General features: G+C 32.7%; 3 protein-coding genes across 3 annotated transcripts; 1 reads left to right on the top strand and 2 right to left on the bottom strand.

Annotated features, from left to right (window-relative positions):
* Window positions 1–574: 574 nt before the first annotated feature.
* On the bottom strand, window positions 575–9,201 carry LOC124946049 (protein transport protein SEC31 homolog B-like). Its single transcript, XM_047486604.1, has 22 exons — window positions 8,645–9,201; window positions 7,931–7,985; window positions 7,709–7,831; window positions 7,296–7,392; window positions 7,183–7,219; window positions 6,985–7,090; window positions 6,853–6,910; window positions 6,565–6,662; window positions 6,299–6,418; window positions 6,053–6,095; window positions 5,403–5,512; window positions 5,196–5,323; window positions 4,531–5,086; window positions 4,262–4,354; window positions 3,514–3,699; window positions 3,230–3,443; window positions 3,031–3,140; window positions 2,741–2,902; window positions 2,113–2,235; window positions 1,748–2,030; window positions 1,100–1,338; window positions 575–897 (listed from the first exon to the last, which is right to left on the bottom strand). Exons 1-22 carry the CDS (start codon window positions 8,959–8,961, stop codon window positions 808–810), a joined length of 3,348 nt encoding a protein of 1,115 aa, XP_047342560.1. The 5' UTR covers window positions 8,962–9,201; the 3' UTR covers window positions 575–807.
* A 2,671-nt stretch (window positions 9,202–11,872) lies between these two features.
* Window positions 11,873–13,209, bottom strand: LOC124945689. The gene is made up of 3 exons (XM_047486166.1): window positions 12,991–13,209; window positions 12,847–12,899; window positions 11,873–12,197 (listed from the first exon to the last, which is right to left on the bottom strand). The coding sequence occupies exons 1-3, from the start codon at window positions 13,076–13,078 to the stop codon at window positions 12,066–12,068; spliced, it is 273 nt and encodes a 90-aa protein (XP_047342122.1). The 5' UTR covers window positions 13,079–13,209; the 3' UTR covers window positions 11,873–12,065.
* A 2,496-nt stretch (window positions 13,210–15,705) lies between these two features.
* Window positions 15,706–16,701, top strand: LOC124909995 (LIM domain-containing protein PLIM2c-like). Its single transcript, XM_047450621.1, has 5 exons — window positions 15,706–15,759; window positions 15,945–16,044; window positions 16,121–16,149; window positions 16,235–16,327; window positions 16,441–16,701. Exons 1-5 carry the CDS (start codon window positions 15,706–15,708, stop codon window positions 16,699–16,701), a joined length of 537 nt encoding a protein of 178 aa, XP_047306577.1.
* Window positions 16,702–17,010: the final 309 nt, after the last annotated feature.

The raw sequence follows: 17,010 nt of genomic DNA, 5'->3' as shown, positions 1-17,010 counted from the left end.
TATCTCAAACAATTGATCTAGTAATGTACCAAAAATAGATTAGTCCATTTTTCAAATGAAAATAAATTATATTATGAACTATACTTTTGGTTATATGTAAAAGAAATTGTATAATTTGGTACAAATCATCATGCCACGATTTAATTATGACTATTCTATTAGTAATCAACTAATCATGGGGGTGTTTAGGAACTAGTTTGATTCATTTTATAAACATATTCAAACTTATCTGAGCATTTAACAAATAAATCATGTTGTGAATAAACTGAATCAAACTAACCCTACATAATATTTTAATACATCTTCAATCCCAATTATATATAACTAAGTATTCAACTCCAGATCTCAACTGAGATCTCAAACACTGGTCCATGGCTATAATATATTATATTCAAGACATGTTTGATTATTTGTGATCACATAAACAAATTTACTCACAATAAAACATAAAATAATCATTTTTAATAATATTATGTGCTACTAAGAAGATGTTCAAATTGAATAATGAGCATATTAATAATCTTGAAATGGGGTAAAATAATATATATGAATAAATAAACAAAATCCCAAAATCTAGTATAAATGAAAATTTTATCAAGCAAAAAATAAATAAAAGTCAATGTTGTCCTATTATCATCCACCAACTGTATTATATATGGGAATATCATCATAAATCTTGCAAGGAAAGGAAGTCAAATATTTGACTAAAATAGCAGGTTCCTATCTGAACAAATACTTTGATGGAAGAAATCGAACAGATTCTGATCATATCTACCCAAACCTTTTTTATGATGCTAGAGAGGAGATTCATCTGACGTTTTGCCTGGTCTTGATCATGCGTTTTAGAGCAGTCAACCAGAAGTTGCATTCATCCCAATCGCTTGTGGTAAGTTGGACCTGCGAATCAATAACGAAAACATCAGAAATCTGCAATTTCTTTCTTTTCATTTCGGGTTATTTAACAGCATACTAAACAAGAGAGGAAACAATATCAGATGTCATCGAGAAATTAATCCATTGTTAGTGTTGAGGGTGGTTCCGAAGGGCTTGTTTCATTGATTGGTTTAATATACCGAAGAGGTTAGCAGAAGTTATATACCAAGATTTGGAGAGCAGTATTGAAATCTCCATTATCCAAAGCTTGGCAGATTTGGACAAGTTTTTCAGCCGCGTTTCTAGATATATCCCCAGCGTTGAGTTTTGCATACAAGGCCCCTATTTTCCTTGAGTTGTCTTCTATCTCACGCTTTTTAGCTGGAACCGCACGTGAGCCTCCTAGTGCCTCTGATGTCTCGTTGAAAAGTCTGGTCAAAGTTGTAATAACAGGCCTTTGTTGCGCTGTAAACCAAAATTCATAAATTAGCATATTAATAAATGATCCATAAAAATTATCAAAACATTGTGGGGTGTTTTTTGCTTATTGGTTTTAATTATGTCAGATGGAAAATGAATCAGTAAAATATCTTCCTACTTATTTTATACAAGAATTCATATCCATTTAGGGCTTGTTTGATGGGTTTAATATTTCATCATCCATAAAATCATTTTTAGTATTAAATTATGAGAGAATATTATTTTGGTTATTAGATCCAAATAATCTGTATAAACAACTTTTTTCACCAAACAAGATTTTAGAAAGAAAATAAAACAGTTATTTTGAAATAAGCACATATCAAACAAGCCCTTGGTATTCTTGTGACAAAAGGCACAAATAGGATATAATGAGAATTGATGAAAATTGCAATACCAGGAACTTTTGAAGTATCAGCTGTCTGTATTGTGGGTGGAGGAGCAGCAGGAGTTACAGCAGGTGGTGCTTGTGTGGACTGAGTGGGGCTGGATGGCTGTGATTGACCCATTACAGGTCTTTGAACTCCAGAATTTGCAACAGGCATGAATCCTCCTCGGGATGTGGGAGCAGGAGCGGGAGTAAAAACCTGAGGCATTTTATGACCTTGAATAGAACCCGGTTGAGATGTAACCGGAGCAGAAAAACCCTCGCCAGATGGATAGTTAGGAACTCCAGTCCCCTGAATTCAATATGAATTTTTTTAGGGTTAGAGATGGATTCTCAAACATTTGCTTTTCAAACTTAAATAAAAAAATACATACAGGATATAACTGAGAACCCAGTGTATTTAGCTGCTGATACTGCTCCGGATTTCTCAACATCATAGGGTTTGCAGGATTGAAAGTTGTGACAGCGGGCTGATTGTGGATAGGAGGTGGAGCATACTTCATCAAAGAAAAAACAAAATTCATTCCAGAGAATTACATTTGACAACTGCTGACAATGTGGAAATGCACAAGTTCTATTGCAAAGAGACAGTTAAAACTGAAAGTGATTCTTTTTTTGTTATGCGATTTTCTTTTTTGAAATTATAGTGTATTTTTTTTTTGTTTCATTTGATATGCAAATTATTTTCTTGATCATGATCCAAAATAATAGTATAATTTTTTTCTTCATTTGATATAGAGATGTTTTTGTAGACCTAATCAGATTAATATTATATCATTGTGATATTTGGAAAACATAACAATTAACAACTACAGATTTTTCATATCATGGTCATCATGAAAAAGTTGGTAACAAAACAGCCCTTAGACAGTTAGAATGTACCGGATTTCGAGGAAGACAACTGGTCTCTCTCTTATATTTATGATTATACAAAAAGAAGCAGCCAAAATTGTGCAACTAAAAAAGCGAAAATTAAAATGGAAATAAACCAATTGGATATACCTGAGAGGAGACCTGCTGTGATGGGAACATTGGTGATGGGTTTGCAGGCTGATATGGAACAGGCATATCATATCCTCTACCATAAGAAGTACCAGACATCTGTTGATAGTTATTCGCATAAGAACTGTCTTGAACACTTGGCAGATGTGATGCTACTGGTTCCTAGATAAATGATCAGCAAGATTGAGGGAAATATGAAAAGACATTAAGCCTGTACAAAACTATAAAAGTGACAAAATTGTGGTTTTGCCATTTTTTTCTCATAGAGTTAACAATTTAAGGAGAATCACCTGATAATAAGGAGAAGTGTTGGGCATACCAAAACTGGGCTGACTTCCATATTCTGTTCCAGTCTGTGATGAAGAATAGTCAGATGGAATAGATTTTGGTATTTCTTTCTCTGTCAAACATCAAAAGAAAATTGTCAATTTCCATCAACATACTGCAAGAAGGTCCAGAGGTAGGTATTATAGGGCAAAAGGTACAAACCATTTTCTATAGACACAGCAATGCGATCTTGCAAGACCCTTAGTTCAGGAGATAGTTCGTCCAATCCAAACAATTTTAAGTATCCCATAGCAGTAGATAAAAGCCCTTGACTGGCTAATATCTCAGCATAGTTCTCAACTAACTTGCATAAAGAACCACTACATTGCTTAGGCTCAGAAGCAAGAACAAGTACAGTTGTCTTTTCCATTAAATCCTGATAAAAAAAATAATGTTAATAGATATTATCAGTATTTTGAACAAGCATATAGGCAAAGTATACTTGCCTGAAGAAGATCAACATAGGATTTTCCTTCAAGACCTTTGGTAAGACTCCAAGACCATAATTCTATGGTTTTATCAATATTGCCAGCGCATATGTAGCAAAGATTGGCAGCCAGTGTATTGCCTGCAGCCATAAGCCTCGCAGCAAGTGCATCACATAGCAAAGTCCACTCCTCTTGTTGGGCAAACTGTTTATCAGTGATGATGGGAACTGACATTAGGAAGTAATAGGATTGGATACCTATGTTGAAGATATAGCTCATTTTTAATGGTAAGGGGTAATGCAAGTAATATTGTAACTTTCACCATCTATTAATCCTTGTATTCCATGTTTTCTTTCCCTAATTATTAGATAAACGCACTATAACGAGAAACAATCTTTTCCCATTCTCTAATTTACAGTAAAAACAAACTTATTTCAGCTGCAATTTCATTTAGGAGAATTGGTACTATAGTTATTGGGGAAGTTACTGCTTTGAGTTTTTCTGTAAACAAAAACTTTTTTTATGTCCTTTTGAATAGTAGATACTTCGTCATCACAGCAATCTTAGAAATTTAGTGCCAATGGAAGCAGCAGTTGGTGCTACAAGTTTTGACATCAATATAAGTGAAAGTTTTATGCTAAATTAAAATTTGTATACCAGTTGTAGAAGAATACAAATGTTCTCTAAAAACAGGCTAAACATAAGTGCATAGAGGAGTGTAGGAATTCAAGAAATCTTGTATCATTCTTGGATTGAAACAACTCACAGAGCAAATTAGAGCAAGGGTCTCTTTCCAGGATTTGAGGGGCCTACTCTTGACCAGGTTGGACAGATCATTGTTCACCATTGCAGAAAGAATCTGTGAACGGAAATATACCAAGTATACTCAGATTGGAATCTCAAAATAAAACTTCTAGTTTATCAATTGACATCGTCATAATTCCAAACCTTTTAATAACTAACACACTTTTGATGAAAGCATGACATGACAGGTAAGAGAAGGACAAAGCCGGACAGAATTAACATAAAACAAACCTTTAAATAAGGAGACCGACTCATCTTAAGGTATTGATCACGTGTGTTCTCCCACAAGGAAGCTCCACCAAGATGACTAATAACTAAAGCATCAGCTAGTTTATTTGCAGATATGCATTTAGCAACTGCACCCTTATAGTCTCCAACAACCAATGCATGCTGAATGGACTCATCAAATGACGGGTCAGGGTTCTCCTCCCATTCTTCATCCACCACTTCTGTCTGTGCTGTCTCAACACTAGTAACTGCCGCATTAAAATTATTCCCAGAAGCTGAGACAGGTGTGTCAGCTTTAGGACTTGGAAGATTGTTAAAGAAATCATCTCCATTGTCAGTTGGGAAGGCACTTGTGCCATGATCTGCCGCATAACTCACTAACTCTGATACCTTTTCTTCAATTCCAAGAGCATTTAATTCCTCAGAAACATTGTTTTGCAGATTATCTGTTTCCTCAACAGGTAAACTAAAACCAAGATGGTTAAGTAGTTTTGTCCTTGCTGTCCCTCCTTCAGACAAAATCCTCAGGAAACACCATGTTTCTTTCTCATCCTCCGACCTGCTCAGTAATCAATTCAATGAAAAAAAGTGATATCAATCCATATGGTACCCATCTTGTCAGACCAAATTTTGAGGGTAAACTGTTGAACTTTGTCAGAATGACATACTCAGTTTCTTGAGATTTTCCATCACATATTAGCTTTAATGAAGATCTATCCCAGTTTTGTACTGCCGCTTGGAATTCAGATGAACGGCTTGCCAAAGTCTGTTCTGTGACCAAGCTTTGGATATGAACCTAGAACAAATGCAATTATAATATATAAGATTATCCAACAGATACATGAGAAGTACAGATGCCATAATTAACACCCTACCTCTGAACCACCTGATGTACCATCTTTTGAGCAAAATGAAACAAGTTTTCCCCCAAACCCAAAGGACACTCCTGCTTTACGCTTATACCATTTTGGTGCTCTTAGTTGTGCTGTGCAGAAAAAGAGAGATTGTTGCTATGCAATTACCAGGAATACAAACTTGCAACACAGGCAGGCAGGCACAAGAACAAATAAGTCAAATATTGGAATAAGTTCTATCCATCAATCAAGATTGTTGCTCAACAAGATAAATAAAAAGGATGAAATTCCACATGCACACAAGAATAACACATTAGACAAGATTCACAAGGAAACCTATTTCCCTGGTTTCTTAGCTTTACAAACCTATTGCATAAACTGTCAAGTCATTCGGGCAGGAGAATGATACATCAGGCAAGAGTTTGAATGTCAAATTGATACCTACTTCTTGCTCCTTATCATTTTCTGAATTACCAAAGGGTATTAGACTCCCACATCAAGTGGCGCATGATGGGAACTTCTTAGAATTTTTTTTGCTCAGAATACAGACTGTTTTTCAGATGCACTGAGTAGTTGATTGCTTAGACAACAGACAAGATGATTGACTAAAAGTATACAAAAGTGGAACTCAGTTCAAATATTCAAAACATTTACAGGACAGTTAATGATACCTGCACCAACATTGTCCTCTCCAATGCCATAACGGCTACAAGCCTGCGTATATAAGGCAGGGCAAATGAGAACACAGAGAAAAATCATCTGGAACTTTTAGACACAATATTGAATGGCAACTAGAGATGTTGGTCAATAAATTAGGTAAGAAGACTCCATCAGTTTAAATGAAAATGAATTCTCCAAGCAGTTGTTACACAATTTTCTTTAATTTGTTATAAGGATTAGAAACTGACAAAACTAACCTCCATATTGTAAATGCCAATTTTTCCATCAAATGAGGATGCTGAAATGACCCCAGGTATCTTTGGGTACCAGTGTACATCAAAGTTCCAGTTAGTTCCAGCTGGAAGTTCAGAGACAATCTAAATGGAATTCATATGAAAAATAGAATTAGTGCTTACAAGTAGTGTATATACATTGCATATCATTCCGTGTAGTCGGAGAGGGAAAAGGAAACCCTATAGTGATAAGACAATAATCTAACAAAAGCATTATCTATGATATTTACCTCTCCAGAAACAACATCCCAGCAAATAGTACGATTATCTTTGGCACAGGTCAGCAGATAAGAACTATCATTCGGACACCATGACATCGCAATCACGCCTGGAAGAAGACAAAGGGAACAACAGATGCAAAGGCAGACTAATAAGATTCTACAAGAAATAAACTGAAGCATGAGCGCAAAAAAGAAGCTAAAAGTGATGTTTTCTAGATGTAAACAGCCCACAAACATATAAAACAGCATTAATTATTATTATTATCAAATAAAGAGAGACAGCGATTATTGGCATACCCATAGTGTGTCCAACAAACTCTCTAACAGGCGTCATTATATTCCGCATATCCCATAGCTGCAACAGAGACATAATATTCACCTATAAATACTTTGTTCCTAGAAAATGAAAAACACAAGTATCTAACTTACTCTGAGAGTAGGTGAGCTGTCGTCATCAGATGCTACAATTAGCTGAGTGGCCATATCAGGATGCCATTGCAGGACAGAACATCGCCGCTTAGTCGAATCTGAAAAACTGGACAGCTCATAATTGTATCAGTCCAAACATTCTTATTATCACACAAACTGAAAGAGACACCAGATTCATGTCATAGTCAAACACTTTACCTGATTACTGGCTTCTGTTTCTTTAAGTCCCAAACAACTGAAAAGAAAAACAGAGTTCATTTCAGTCCAAGCAGCATATGCAATTAGGTGTATACAATTATAATTTTCCTCACCAACTGTTCCATTGTATGAAGTGGATGCTAATATATGTTGAACCTTGCTGTTCCAAGATAAAAAAGAAATTTCACCCTGGGTAGCAGATCCACTACCCTGCCAAAAAAACAAAGACTCGTTAAAGCTGCTTTCAATATATATTAAACGGATTTCAACAGGTAGTAAAATGGAGAAGTGAAATAAGGCAAAAGTCTCAAAAGCACAAGAACATAGTACCATATGACCGAGTGGGCAGCTAGTTCAATTATTGGAAAATGTTAACTCAATAGCTCTTATTAAGGAAGCAGATTTAACAATTCTTGTTGTCTCATTGTGGCATATGTTTTCCATTTACAAATATAGAGATCCTATTCTGAGTTGTAAACTTATCTGATAAGTCAGTGAAGAAGCATAATAAGAGGAGCAATTATACCTTCAGAGGTGGGAAATGAGTAGGCTCTCTAGGTTTTGTTATATCCCAAATACAAATTTCCCCTTCATCGGCCCCAGAAGCAAGATGATTTGGGGAAAGGCCATTAAACTCCAAGCCACGGACCTGAAAACAAGAAGAAATAAGATAATTTGGACCATTTTTTCATCTATATGAATGTAAAAAATACGGTAAAATACAGGTATGCTAGGTGATCTAACTTACAGGCCCTTTATGCCTTGAGAGTTGTGATACAAGAGCATCTTCACTTGCCTCAGAACTGGAAAGAAAAAACTAAGTCAGATGTAACCAATGTCTAGGAAATAAATGAGGGATTGTATGATTAATAACGAAGAGATATCAAGACTAGTCCAGTTAGCTCCATTCATTCACCATAGTCTACAAGATTCTCAGTTAAAATAACTTATATTATCTCTTCCCAAATTACCTCAAGATTATTACAAATGAACTGGGAAAGCAAGAGCATGACGCCATTGATGCTATTATACGTTGTTACTAAGTCTACTATACAATGTGCAAATGTATCACTGTATTGACTTATGGACAGATGTCCAAAACTTCAAATCCCCAGTATACATAAGGATCTTGTTGAAAATTAAGTGGTAGTTTCTAATTTTAAGACAAATAAGTACAATGAAAGTATAACAATGAGATGAATCCGCAAGTTGGGTAACATGCTACCGTATTATTTAGGTAATTGGTCAATGGTAGCAAGAAAGGTAAGCTTGATTTTTATCAATGCAGCTGTGCTTGATTTTTATCAATGCAGCTGTGCTTGATTTAATCAACGCAGATGTATGTCTGCTAAATGAATACGTAAACAAAAAGATCAAAGTTTTATGTTCCTTAGCTTTAAATTTAAATTCAGCAGTTTAATACAACAAATTGTAGATTTTTAGTTGATTTATAGAACAGTACCGGATCAGATTCAGCGGGTTCCATAGACCAATGCTGCCATCCACCAATCCACCAGCAATTAAACCGAGAGAGAATTCCTCCGAACCAGCTGAATTCTTCCCCCATGACAACCGATTGAAACGCTCGGAAGTCGTGGTCTCTCCAACCAAAGGCAGCTCCTGATCGTCAGACTGGAAATCAAGCTTGAATATCTCTAGATTTGCCGATGAACTGAAAGAAAGATCCACCGCTCCGGCCATCGTCCCCGCCGCCAGGTACGGTGCTTCTGGCGCGAACGCCACGGATGCCGATCGGTTAACCGTCTTTACGCAAGCCATGGCCGGAGATTAGCACCCGCGATGACAGACGATCTTCTCTTTATCTATATCGAAGCAGACGCAAATGGATTGAAATTGGGGATCTTGATTGTGAAAAAGATATGGATTCGTAATAGTTGAACAGCAAGCTCACACTGAGAATTGAAGAAGTTCGATCAGAGGACAGATCGAGAAAAATGGTGTCTGTTTCTAAGCATTTCACACACTCTCTCTCTAAACTTCACTTCAATTTTGTTTTGGACTTTCTATTCAAGGATCGAGATGAACTTTCTAAATTGGGCCTCATGGGTCCTCATTATTATGATAGTTGGGCATAAGCCCACCTTAATTCTTTTTAATGTTGGGTATTACTATAAAATATTTCTAATTTTATATATATAATATATATATATATATATATATATATATATATATATATCATAAATTATATAAAAGATAATTTATGTGTATATTATTTTTTCACTTACTTTATTATATATAAAAGTTATACAATATATAATAAAAAATCTTCATACAAATTTATATATATAATAATTTCAGATTTAATATTTATATATATAAAATATACTATTTTTTTATAAATTATATTTTTCTTATATTATTTAATATATTTATTTATATATAATTATATATTCTCTTACTTATAAATTTTATAATTATACATATATATTTATTTATTTATTCTATTATTCACTCATTTATAATTATATATATACATGTATATATGTTAGTAATTTATAATATAAATATAAATTTTGAATTTTTTGTTTTTATTGAAATCAATTTGTTTCTTTTAAATTTATTTTTTATTTAATATATATATATATATATATATATATTTTTAAAATTAGTATAATATAATATTTTCATATTTATATGGTAAACATTTACTGTAGTGGTTTTAATTTTATTTAATGTAATGGTTGAAAAGGATGGCGAAAGTAAAAATATTAGAATAGTTATTTGTGATTCCTAATCACGATTATGGGTGTGATCAATTTAGTTTTGTCGATTTATTAATAAAAATGCATCTTCAAATCGTTGACGTTGGTTTATTAAATTTCAAATTGGTTTATCAAATTTTAAACTGTTGGTTTATTGGGTTTGATTGATTCGATTGGAACTGTTATAAGATTAGTTTGGTTGGTTTAATTGATTAACAAATTTATATATATTTGAAAACATATATCCAACTTTACTTTAAATAATAAAGAGTTTTGATTTTTTTCAAATTTTATTTCAGTTGAGTTTATTTAAAAAAAAATAACGATATATAAATTGGAATTGTCTGGAATATAATTTTTCTAAATTAGTATTTTGTCACAATTATATTAAGAAATTGTTAAATAAAATTAATATTTTTCATATTTGATATGAAAAGTATGTAATGAAAAAATATATACATTTATTCTATCATGCCATATAATTTTTTTATTTTATTTTGGTTTTGTCAAATGCTTTCTATTAAATTTTTGGCACTTTTAGTTTTATATTAATATTTTATTTAATATACAAATTTACATAAAAATAATAAATAAATGTAATAAACTAAAAAGAATAAAGTTATTAAAGAATTATATAATTATTAATAATTTCTCCGGCGAAGACAATAATGGATGAGTATATTTCTCGCCGACATGATCTCCAAGAACATCCCTTCAGTTTCCTTTCCGACGCTATACAGAACACTATCTATCTTCTCCAGTTTCTTCCCCACTTCCTCTGCCGCCGCCGGCACTCCGCCGCCGTCATCCACCGCCGCAACCACCCTACCCACCGCACAGTCCGCATATCTCAACTCCCTCGCCAAACCATTTCCTCCCGCCATCGCTTCCGTCACAATATCATCCATTGCCGCCACGCCTGCCAAATCAAGCCCGCCCGCAAATCTCCTCATATTCAAGTACGGAGAAGTATCTCCGGACAACCCAGATAACACGATTCCGCAGACCCAATACCCGATTCCCCTCACAATCATTAGGGCTCGTCGGATAACCTCTTCTTTCCCCACATGATAAGAAGAAGAAGAAGACGCTAGCTGACATTCTTGGAACGCCAACTGTTTGTGTAAATGCCTGAACCGGATCCCTCGCAATCGATCTGCGGCTTTGTTGGGCGAGGGTCCTAGGAGAGTCAAAGCATGAGATGAACAGAGCTTGGCATGACGGAGATGGGAGAGAGATGAAGTGATCGAGTTGAGAAGCTCGGATAGATTGAGAGTGTAATTAAGGTATCCTTCAATTGAATCATCAGCCAATTGGGTGACTGGATGGTCGATCTCCACAACCAGTCTAGCAAAAGCCATGTTCACTTTCCGCAGCGTCTCCAAGCACTTTTGAATCCATGTCAAGGATATTACATCTTCGATTGGGACTGATTTCGAATCCGAAAACAATTGATTCAAGAACTTGGACACATCTCTGCAGAAATCTTGAAAGTCCAGTTCGATGCTACTATGAATCTTGGGGTTGGGGGAAGAGAAGGGTCTGTTGAGAGAATGGAAGAGCTTTGAAACCAGGTTCACCATTGAATTGAAAAGGAGAAAAATGAAGAAGAATGGTGTTTGGAATTGGGTTATATACATACTTGGAGGGAAGAAATGAAACGCGTAAAGGTGAGAGCTTGAATTGAACATACGAGGAAACAATTACATGTTTGACTGCAGTAGTTGTTTCTTTCATAGTTATCCGTTACCCATTTTTTACACGCTTTTTAAGACACGTTTGGAAGCTTGCTTACTACCCACGTCCATAACAACACTTAAGAGGAAGGCCGATGGAACCAGCAAACATAATTAAGGCTGATGAAAAATGCAATATTTTATTTAATATATTAACATTTAAATCCAGTTAATTCTCATTTTATTATATATCAGAAAAACCCAAAAAAACGTGATTGTTGACTGCAAGAATGCCTGAATAGTTAATATAAACTTTTCTCATAATTCCATTTCATAATGTTACTAAATATGTATATATTCTTCAAATCAATCTCACATGACTAACTCTTGAATATAAAAGGAAATACAAAATAAAATACTTCATAGAGAACAATACAAGAAGAGTAAATAACTTAAACAAGATATTTGTGCTGCTACTACATTTTCAAGTATTCTTTGCACTGTTCTTGTTGTTAGACTCAACTTGTGCCTTGACAATGCTTAATTGACCTCCTTCTTTGTTAGCATAGCTAGCAGCTTTAGTCTCGTTGCAACTGTTGATGAACTTGGTAAGCTCCTGTTTAATCAAACAAAAGACCAATCAAGTTTCAACATTAGGAGAATCAACTAAAAATCTTCTTCTATGACAGGAATCTCGAACCTAACCTAGGAGAGATCTTACTATACTAATAAGGCAAGCAGTTTAAATAAACTTCAAAATCATATATGAACAAAGAAATAGAACATGTATTTTCAAAAGGGTAGACATAAATTGATCTTTGCAAAATAGTATACCAAGCAGTTTAAATCAATCCATTAACTTCAAAATCATATATGAACAAAGAAACAGAACATGTGTTTCCAAAAGGGTATACATAAATTGATCTTTGTCATCCATGTTTGATGATAAGTATCTCCTTATTAGCTTATTTAGAGTAACCCAGAAACTTAAAAAGACTTCTTAGGTGCAGACACTATGGGTTGATGCTGTGCCTTCCAAATAGAAGAATCATGAAATCTAATTGTATGGTAGGAAGAGCAATCCAGAGAATTGCACAATTTAGGGATAAAATTGAGCAGTTTCCCGTGATGGGTCAGACTAATTTCATCATACGGAAGCATCAATTTGGCTGATTACTCGTTAAATTTCATTAGAATATAATTAGGGTTTGTTTTCAAATACTTATAAACGAGATGTTTTTGAGTTGATAAGCATAAAAACATACACGGTCAGCTTCCATATCCTTAGTGGTCTTCGAAGGTTTCACATTTCTCTTCCCTGAAGTTTGAATCAAGGAAGAAGAGTTTCAGTTTCTGCATGAAAAGAAACGAAGAGGATTGAAAAATTGAGTTTGAGATCGGAATCGAACCTTTACGAGTTTGAATGGCCTTGCCATGTCGATTAGCAGGGATTGATTTCTTCTGTTGCCCTTTGAATAGGGTGCTTTTCTGCGTCATCTTCCTATAGAATAGAAGCTTCTGCTCGATCTCTATTCGATAGGTTAATGGTGGGATCAGTTCAAAGTTGGGGAAGAAAAAAGAATTGTAGGATTAGAAAGAAAGAGAGAATACCTAGCCGTGCGGCTGCTTCTTAATTTTTTTTGAAAAAGGGAAAATGTTAGGGTTTGAGATGGTCCAAGTCGGGCCGACCCGCTTCGTACATAACCCAACTATCTTAACCTAAATATACATAAATAATATTTCACTACTAATAATTTATGATAAAATAAAATAATATAATAAGCTTTTGTGATAACTATATGTTTTTGAATTTAAAATCTCTATGGGTTGGGCTTACTCAAGTACCGGTCTCCTTATATACTAGTCTACACAATTATCTTGATTCTATATAATTTGTAAAGTAGTAAGTTGGAGCATAATCACATATACCTTAATTGATTTTATTTTAAAAAATAATAATATGTTTTTTATATTTTAAAAAATAATATATATTATATTATAATGTTAAAAATAAAATAAAATAATTCACTAAAATAAGTTAAGTAAAAAATAAATAAATAAATAAGAGAACCAAATTAATAATTAAAAAACAGGTTTAAAAAATAATAATTGTTGATGATTTTGAGAAGTTAATGATTATTTTTAGTAAAAATATTTAAAGAGTATTGATATATATAAATAAAATAAAAATTAATAATTTAAAATATATGGTATTTTAATATTTTGGTTAATGAATTGAGTGATGTGATTAAAAAGAATGTTTAATTTTATTTAAATTATTTTAATAACCCAAATCAAATAAGGCATGATTAATGAATACTCCCTTAGCCTAGAATCACCCACCCCTTTTAAAAATTGAAAGAGATGGTATAATAGTATTTAATATCTATACATTTTGAAATATCTAGTTATTTATGATTTTGTTTAAATTGTTTTTTATACATTTATTTTTTTTTCTAATTTACTCCCATAAAATTTGAAACTATTTAAAATGTCATAACTCCATTCATTTCGGTTAAAAATAAGTAAAAATTCATATGCTTGATATATTCATTTTTATTTTTTTAAATTCTATTCCGGACAGTTTTTATATAATTTTTTCTTGCTACATTCTCAAACAACGACACAACTCTTCCATTTCATTTTTAGACAATGATGTAACAAACTAAAATAATAACGTTGTTTCAACTGACCGATTTAAGACAAACTGTAGGTATCATCAGAAGATAGAGTAGAGAAGGTGCGCCTCTAGTCCTTTTTTGAGAGGAGGACATGAATGGATAGATCTAGTCTTTTTTGAGAAGAGGACATTAATGGATAGAAATTAACTTTCTTATTATCAAAGCAATACCCATATTTTAGGTAAGCACAGAAGAAAAAACAATGTAGAAAATCGATATCTATTGAAAGTCATTCCATGGTGACTTCTTGATTTTTTTTTAGTATTTTAAATCATTTTCTTATAATTCTCATTATAAAAAAAAAAAATCAAAAAAAGAATAAGAAAATAACCCTTCCTTCTCCCAAGAGGTCGTTTGTTTCTCTTCCATACATTAAGCATTGATCTTTCTATGTTTTCTCAACCAGTGAATTAATGATCAGAAAAAGACACAATATACGAAGAAACAAACAAAATAAAATAAATTGAAAGAATATTTGTGCATGTTTGGCTTGTAATCATTTTTAAAATGTGACTTTTTCTTTTAAGGAGATTGTCTTTTTAAAGACAAATCTATTGCATTAATTTATATTTTTACAATTATCATATAATTATGGTAAATAATATCCAAATAAAAATAATTCATTACAAAGTATGAAAAGTATTATTATACAATAACTTACAAATTACACTACAACTGAAGCTAAATAAAGAAAGAAAAATATAAAGTTTCCTTTAAAAATATAATAATAATAATAATAACAAGGTAAGCAAAAGAGAAAAATAAAAGATTTCGGAATCATGACAACCTTGATGTTCTTATTTCCAATTAAACTGGTAAACATTTTTTTTTTGTCACAAAATATTTATTCTCCTTATTTCTCCATGCCAAGTATATATAATGACAAATTAAAATTTCTCATTTTCCAAAAATAAATATAACAATGTTAATTCATACTTAGGTTGACTAGAAAAATAAAATAATTAAATTAGTAAACATATATAAATTCACAATATATATTGAATTATGTCAGAATATATCAATTATTGTAGTTTTTATTTTTATTAAACATCTTTTTATATTTGTGACTAGTAAGAATTATAAATTCACAACACATTATGTTTAAATTAACCTTACACTTGATAAATCAGAATTAGAATTAGACAAAAATTTACCATTTAATTTCCATCCTGATTTTACTCTTTTACGGTCATCCATTCACGTGTCTCATATATAATTCATGCATAACAAACTCAATGTCTTTACACCGGCCATTAATGCAGTAAAAAATTAAATTAGACCTAAAGGATTCATGCATGCATGCATGCTTTTCCAATGAAATATACACCAAATCTAACAATAATTAATCTCGATAGAGAATTAAGATCATATGATCCATCCATCTATCTTTCAATTAATCTTGATTCGTCACTCGTTAATCTATGATTAAACAACAACGATAAAATGACGTCGTTATTCACGGGGACTCTAGACAAATGCAAGGCTTGCGATAAGACTGTTTATTTTGTCGATTTATTAACAGCAGACGGGGTCACGTATCATAAGTCTTGTTTCAGATGTAGCCATTGCAAAGGAACTCTAGTGGCACGTTATGATCGAACTCCTCTATCAATATATTAATTTCGATATGAATAACCTTTTTTGAAAATGTAATTATATATATAATTGTTAATTGTTTGCAGATGAGCAATTATTCATCCATGGATGGAGTCCTCTATTGCAAGACTCACTTTGAACAACTCTTCAAACAATCTGGCAATTTTAGCAAGAACTTCCAAACAGGTTAATTAATATCTACTAATAATTCATTAAGAGCATCATGATGATCATAAGCATGTTATTAATAATGATATATCAGGTGGAAGACACGATAGGGACAATTCCACGGTAAGTACGTGGACTCGATTCGACTCGAACCCTATTGTTTATTTATTTTATTTAAATAAATAAATTTGTGCATGCATGCATGCAGGCTACGAGGGCACCAAACAAAATGTCCTCTTTCTTCTCTGGAACAATAGACAAATGTGCAGCTTGTAACAAGACTGTATATCCTCTCGAAAAGGCATGTATATATATATATATATATATATATATATATAATATTATAAACCATTATTATTATTATTAATTTTTATTTTTGTGAATGAATATTATTTTTATTGTTATTATTATTAGATGACAATGGAGGGGGAGCCATACCACAAGTCATGTTTCAAGTGTGCACATGGAGGTTGTCCTCTCACACATTGTTCTTATGCCGCTCTAAATGGAGTCCTCTATTGTAAGAACCACTTTGCCCAACTTTTCATGGAGAAAGGAAATTACAAACATGTCCTCGATGCTGCTACTCATCGGCGAAGTGCTGTTGTTATGGTCGCCAGCGATGATAAAAAGCCCGATGTCATTGAAGGATCAGAAGGCGAGGAACAACCCTAAGATTATTACTTATAATTAGAAATAGAGTAATTGATTCAAGTGAAAGAACCCTAATTAGGCTGTAGAAAAAAAAGAGAAGTATGTGTTGTATAATAGCAATTGTATTGAATGAATAATTTGTGATTACAGTTTTTGAAATAAATAGAGTAAAATTTATACACTATTCATAATTTAAATTAATTTTTTGGGTAAATAAACATACAGTGTTATTTCATTAAAAAGAACTCAAAAGAAAAAAAAAAACATGAATTTTGAATTAAGCTAAAGAAGCCTTAGTCTTGATTTTACAAAGAAAAAATAAAAGAGAAC

This window comes from Impatiens glandulifera, chromosome 7 (genome assembly GCF_907164915.1).
Source record: "Impatiens glandulifera chromosome 7, dImpGla2.1, whole genome shotgun sequence".
Lineage (NCBI taxonomy): Eukaryota > Viridiplantae > Streptophyta > Magnoliopsida > Ericales > Balsaminaceae > Impatiens > Impatiens glandulifera.
This window is presented reverse-complemented; position numbering and strand designations above follow the sequence as displayed.

What these genes read in the sequence shown, in the direction of transcription:
- LOC124946049 (XM_047486604.1), bottom strand. Translation starts at nt 8,961, where the DNA reads ATGGCTTGCGTAAAGACGGTTAACCGATCGGCATCCGTGGCGTTCGCG. An exon ending in CTCATTTCCCACCTCTGAAG is followed by an intron (nt 7,393 to 7,708) that starts GTATAATTGCTC and finishes TTTTTTTGGCAG; the next exon opens with GGTAGTGGATCTGCTACCCA. An exon ending in AGAGGACAATGTTGGTGCAG is followed by an intron (nt 5,513 to 6,052) that starts GTATCATTAACT and finishes TTTTCTGCACAG; the next exon opens with CACAACTAAGAGCACCAAAA.
- LOC124945689 (XM_047486166.1), bottom strand. Translation starts at nt 13,078, where the DNA reads ATGACGCAGAAAAGCACCCTATTCAAAGGGCAACAGAAGAAATCAATC. An exon ending in GGCCATTCAAACTCGTAAAG is followed by an intron (nt 12,900 to 12,990) that starts GTTCGATTCCGA and finishes TTCAAACTTCAG; the next exon opens with GGAAGAGAAATGTGAAACCT. An exon ending in AGGATATGGAAGCTGACCGT is followed by an intron (nt 12,198 to 12,846) that starts GTATGTTTTTAT and finishes TTGATTAAACAG; the next exon opens with GAGCTTACCAAGTTCATCAA.
- LOC124909995 (XM_047450621.1), top strand. Translation starts at nt 15,706, where the DNA reads ATGACGTCGTTATTCACGGGGACTCTAGACAAATGCAAGGCTTGCGAT. An exon ending in GCAAGGCTTGCGATAAGACT is followed by an intron (nt 15,760 to 15,944) that starts GTTTATTTTGTC and finishes AATTGTTTGCAG; the next exon opens with ATGAGCAATTATTCATCCAT. An exon ending in CTGTATATCCTCTCGAAAAG is followed by an intron (nt 16,328 to 16,440) that starts GCATGTATATAT and finishes TATTATTATTAG; the next exon opens with ATGACAATGGAGGGGGAGCC.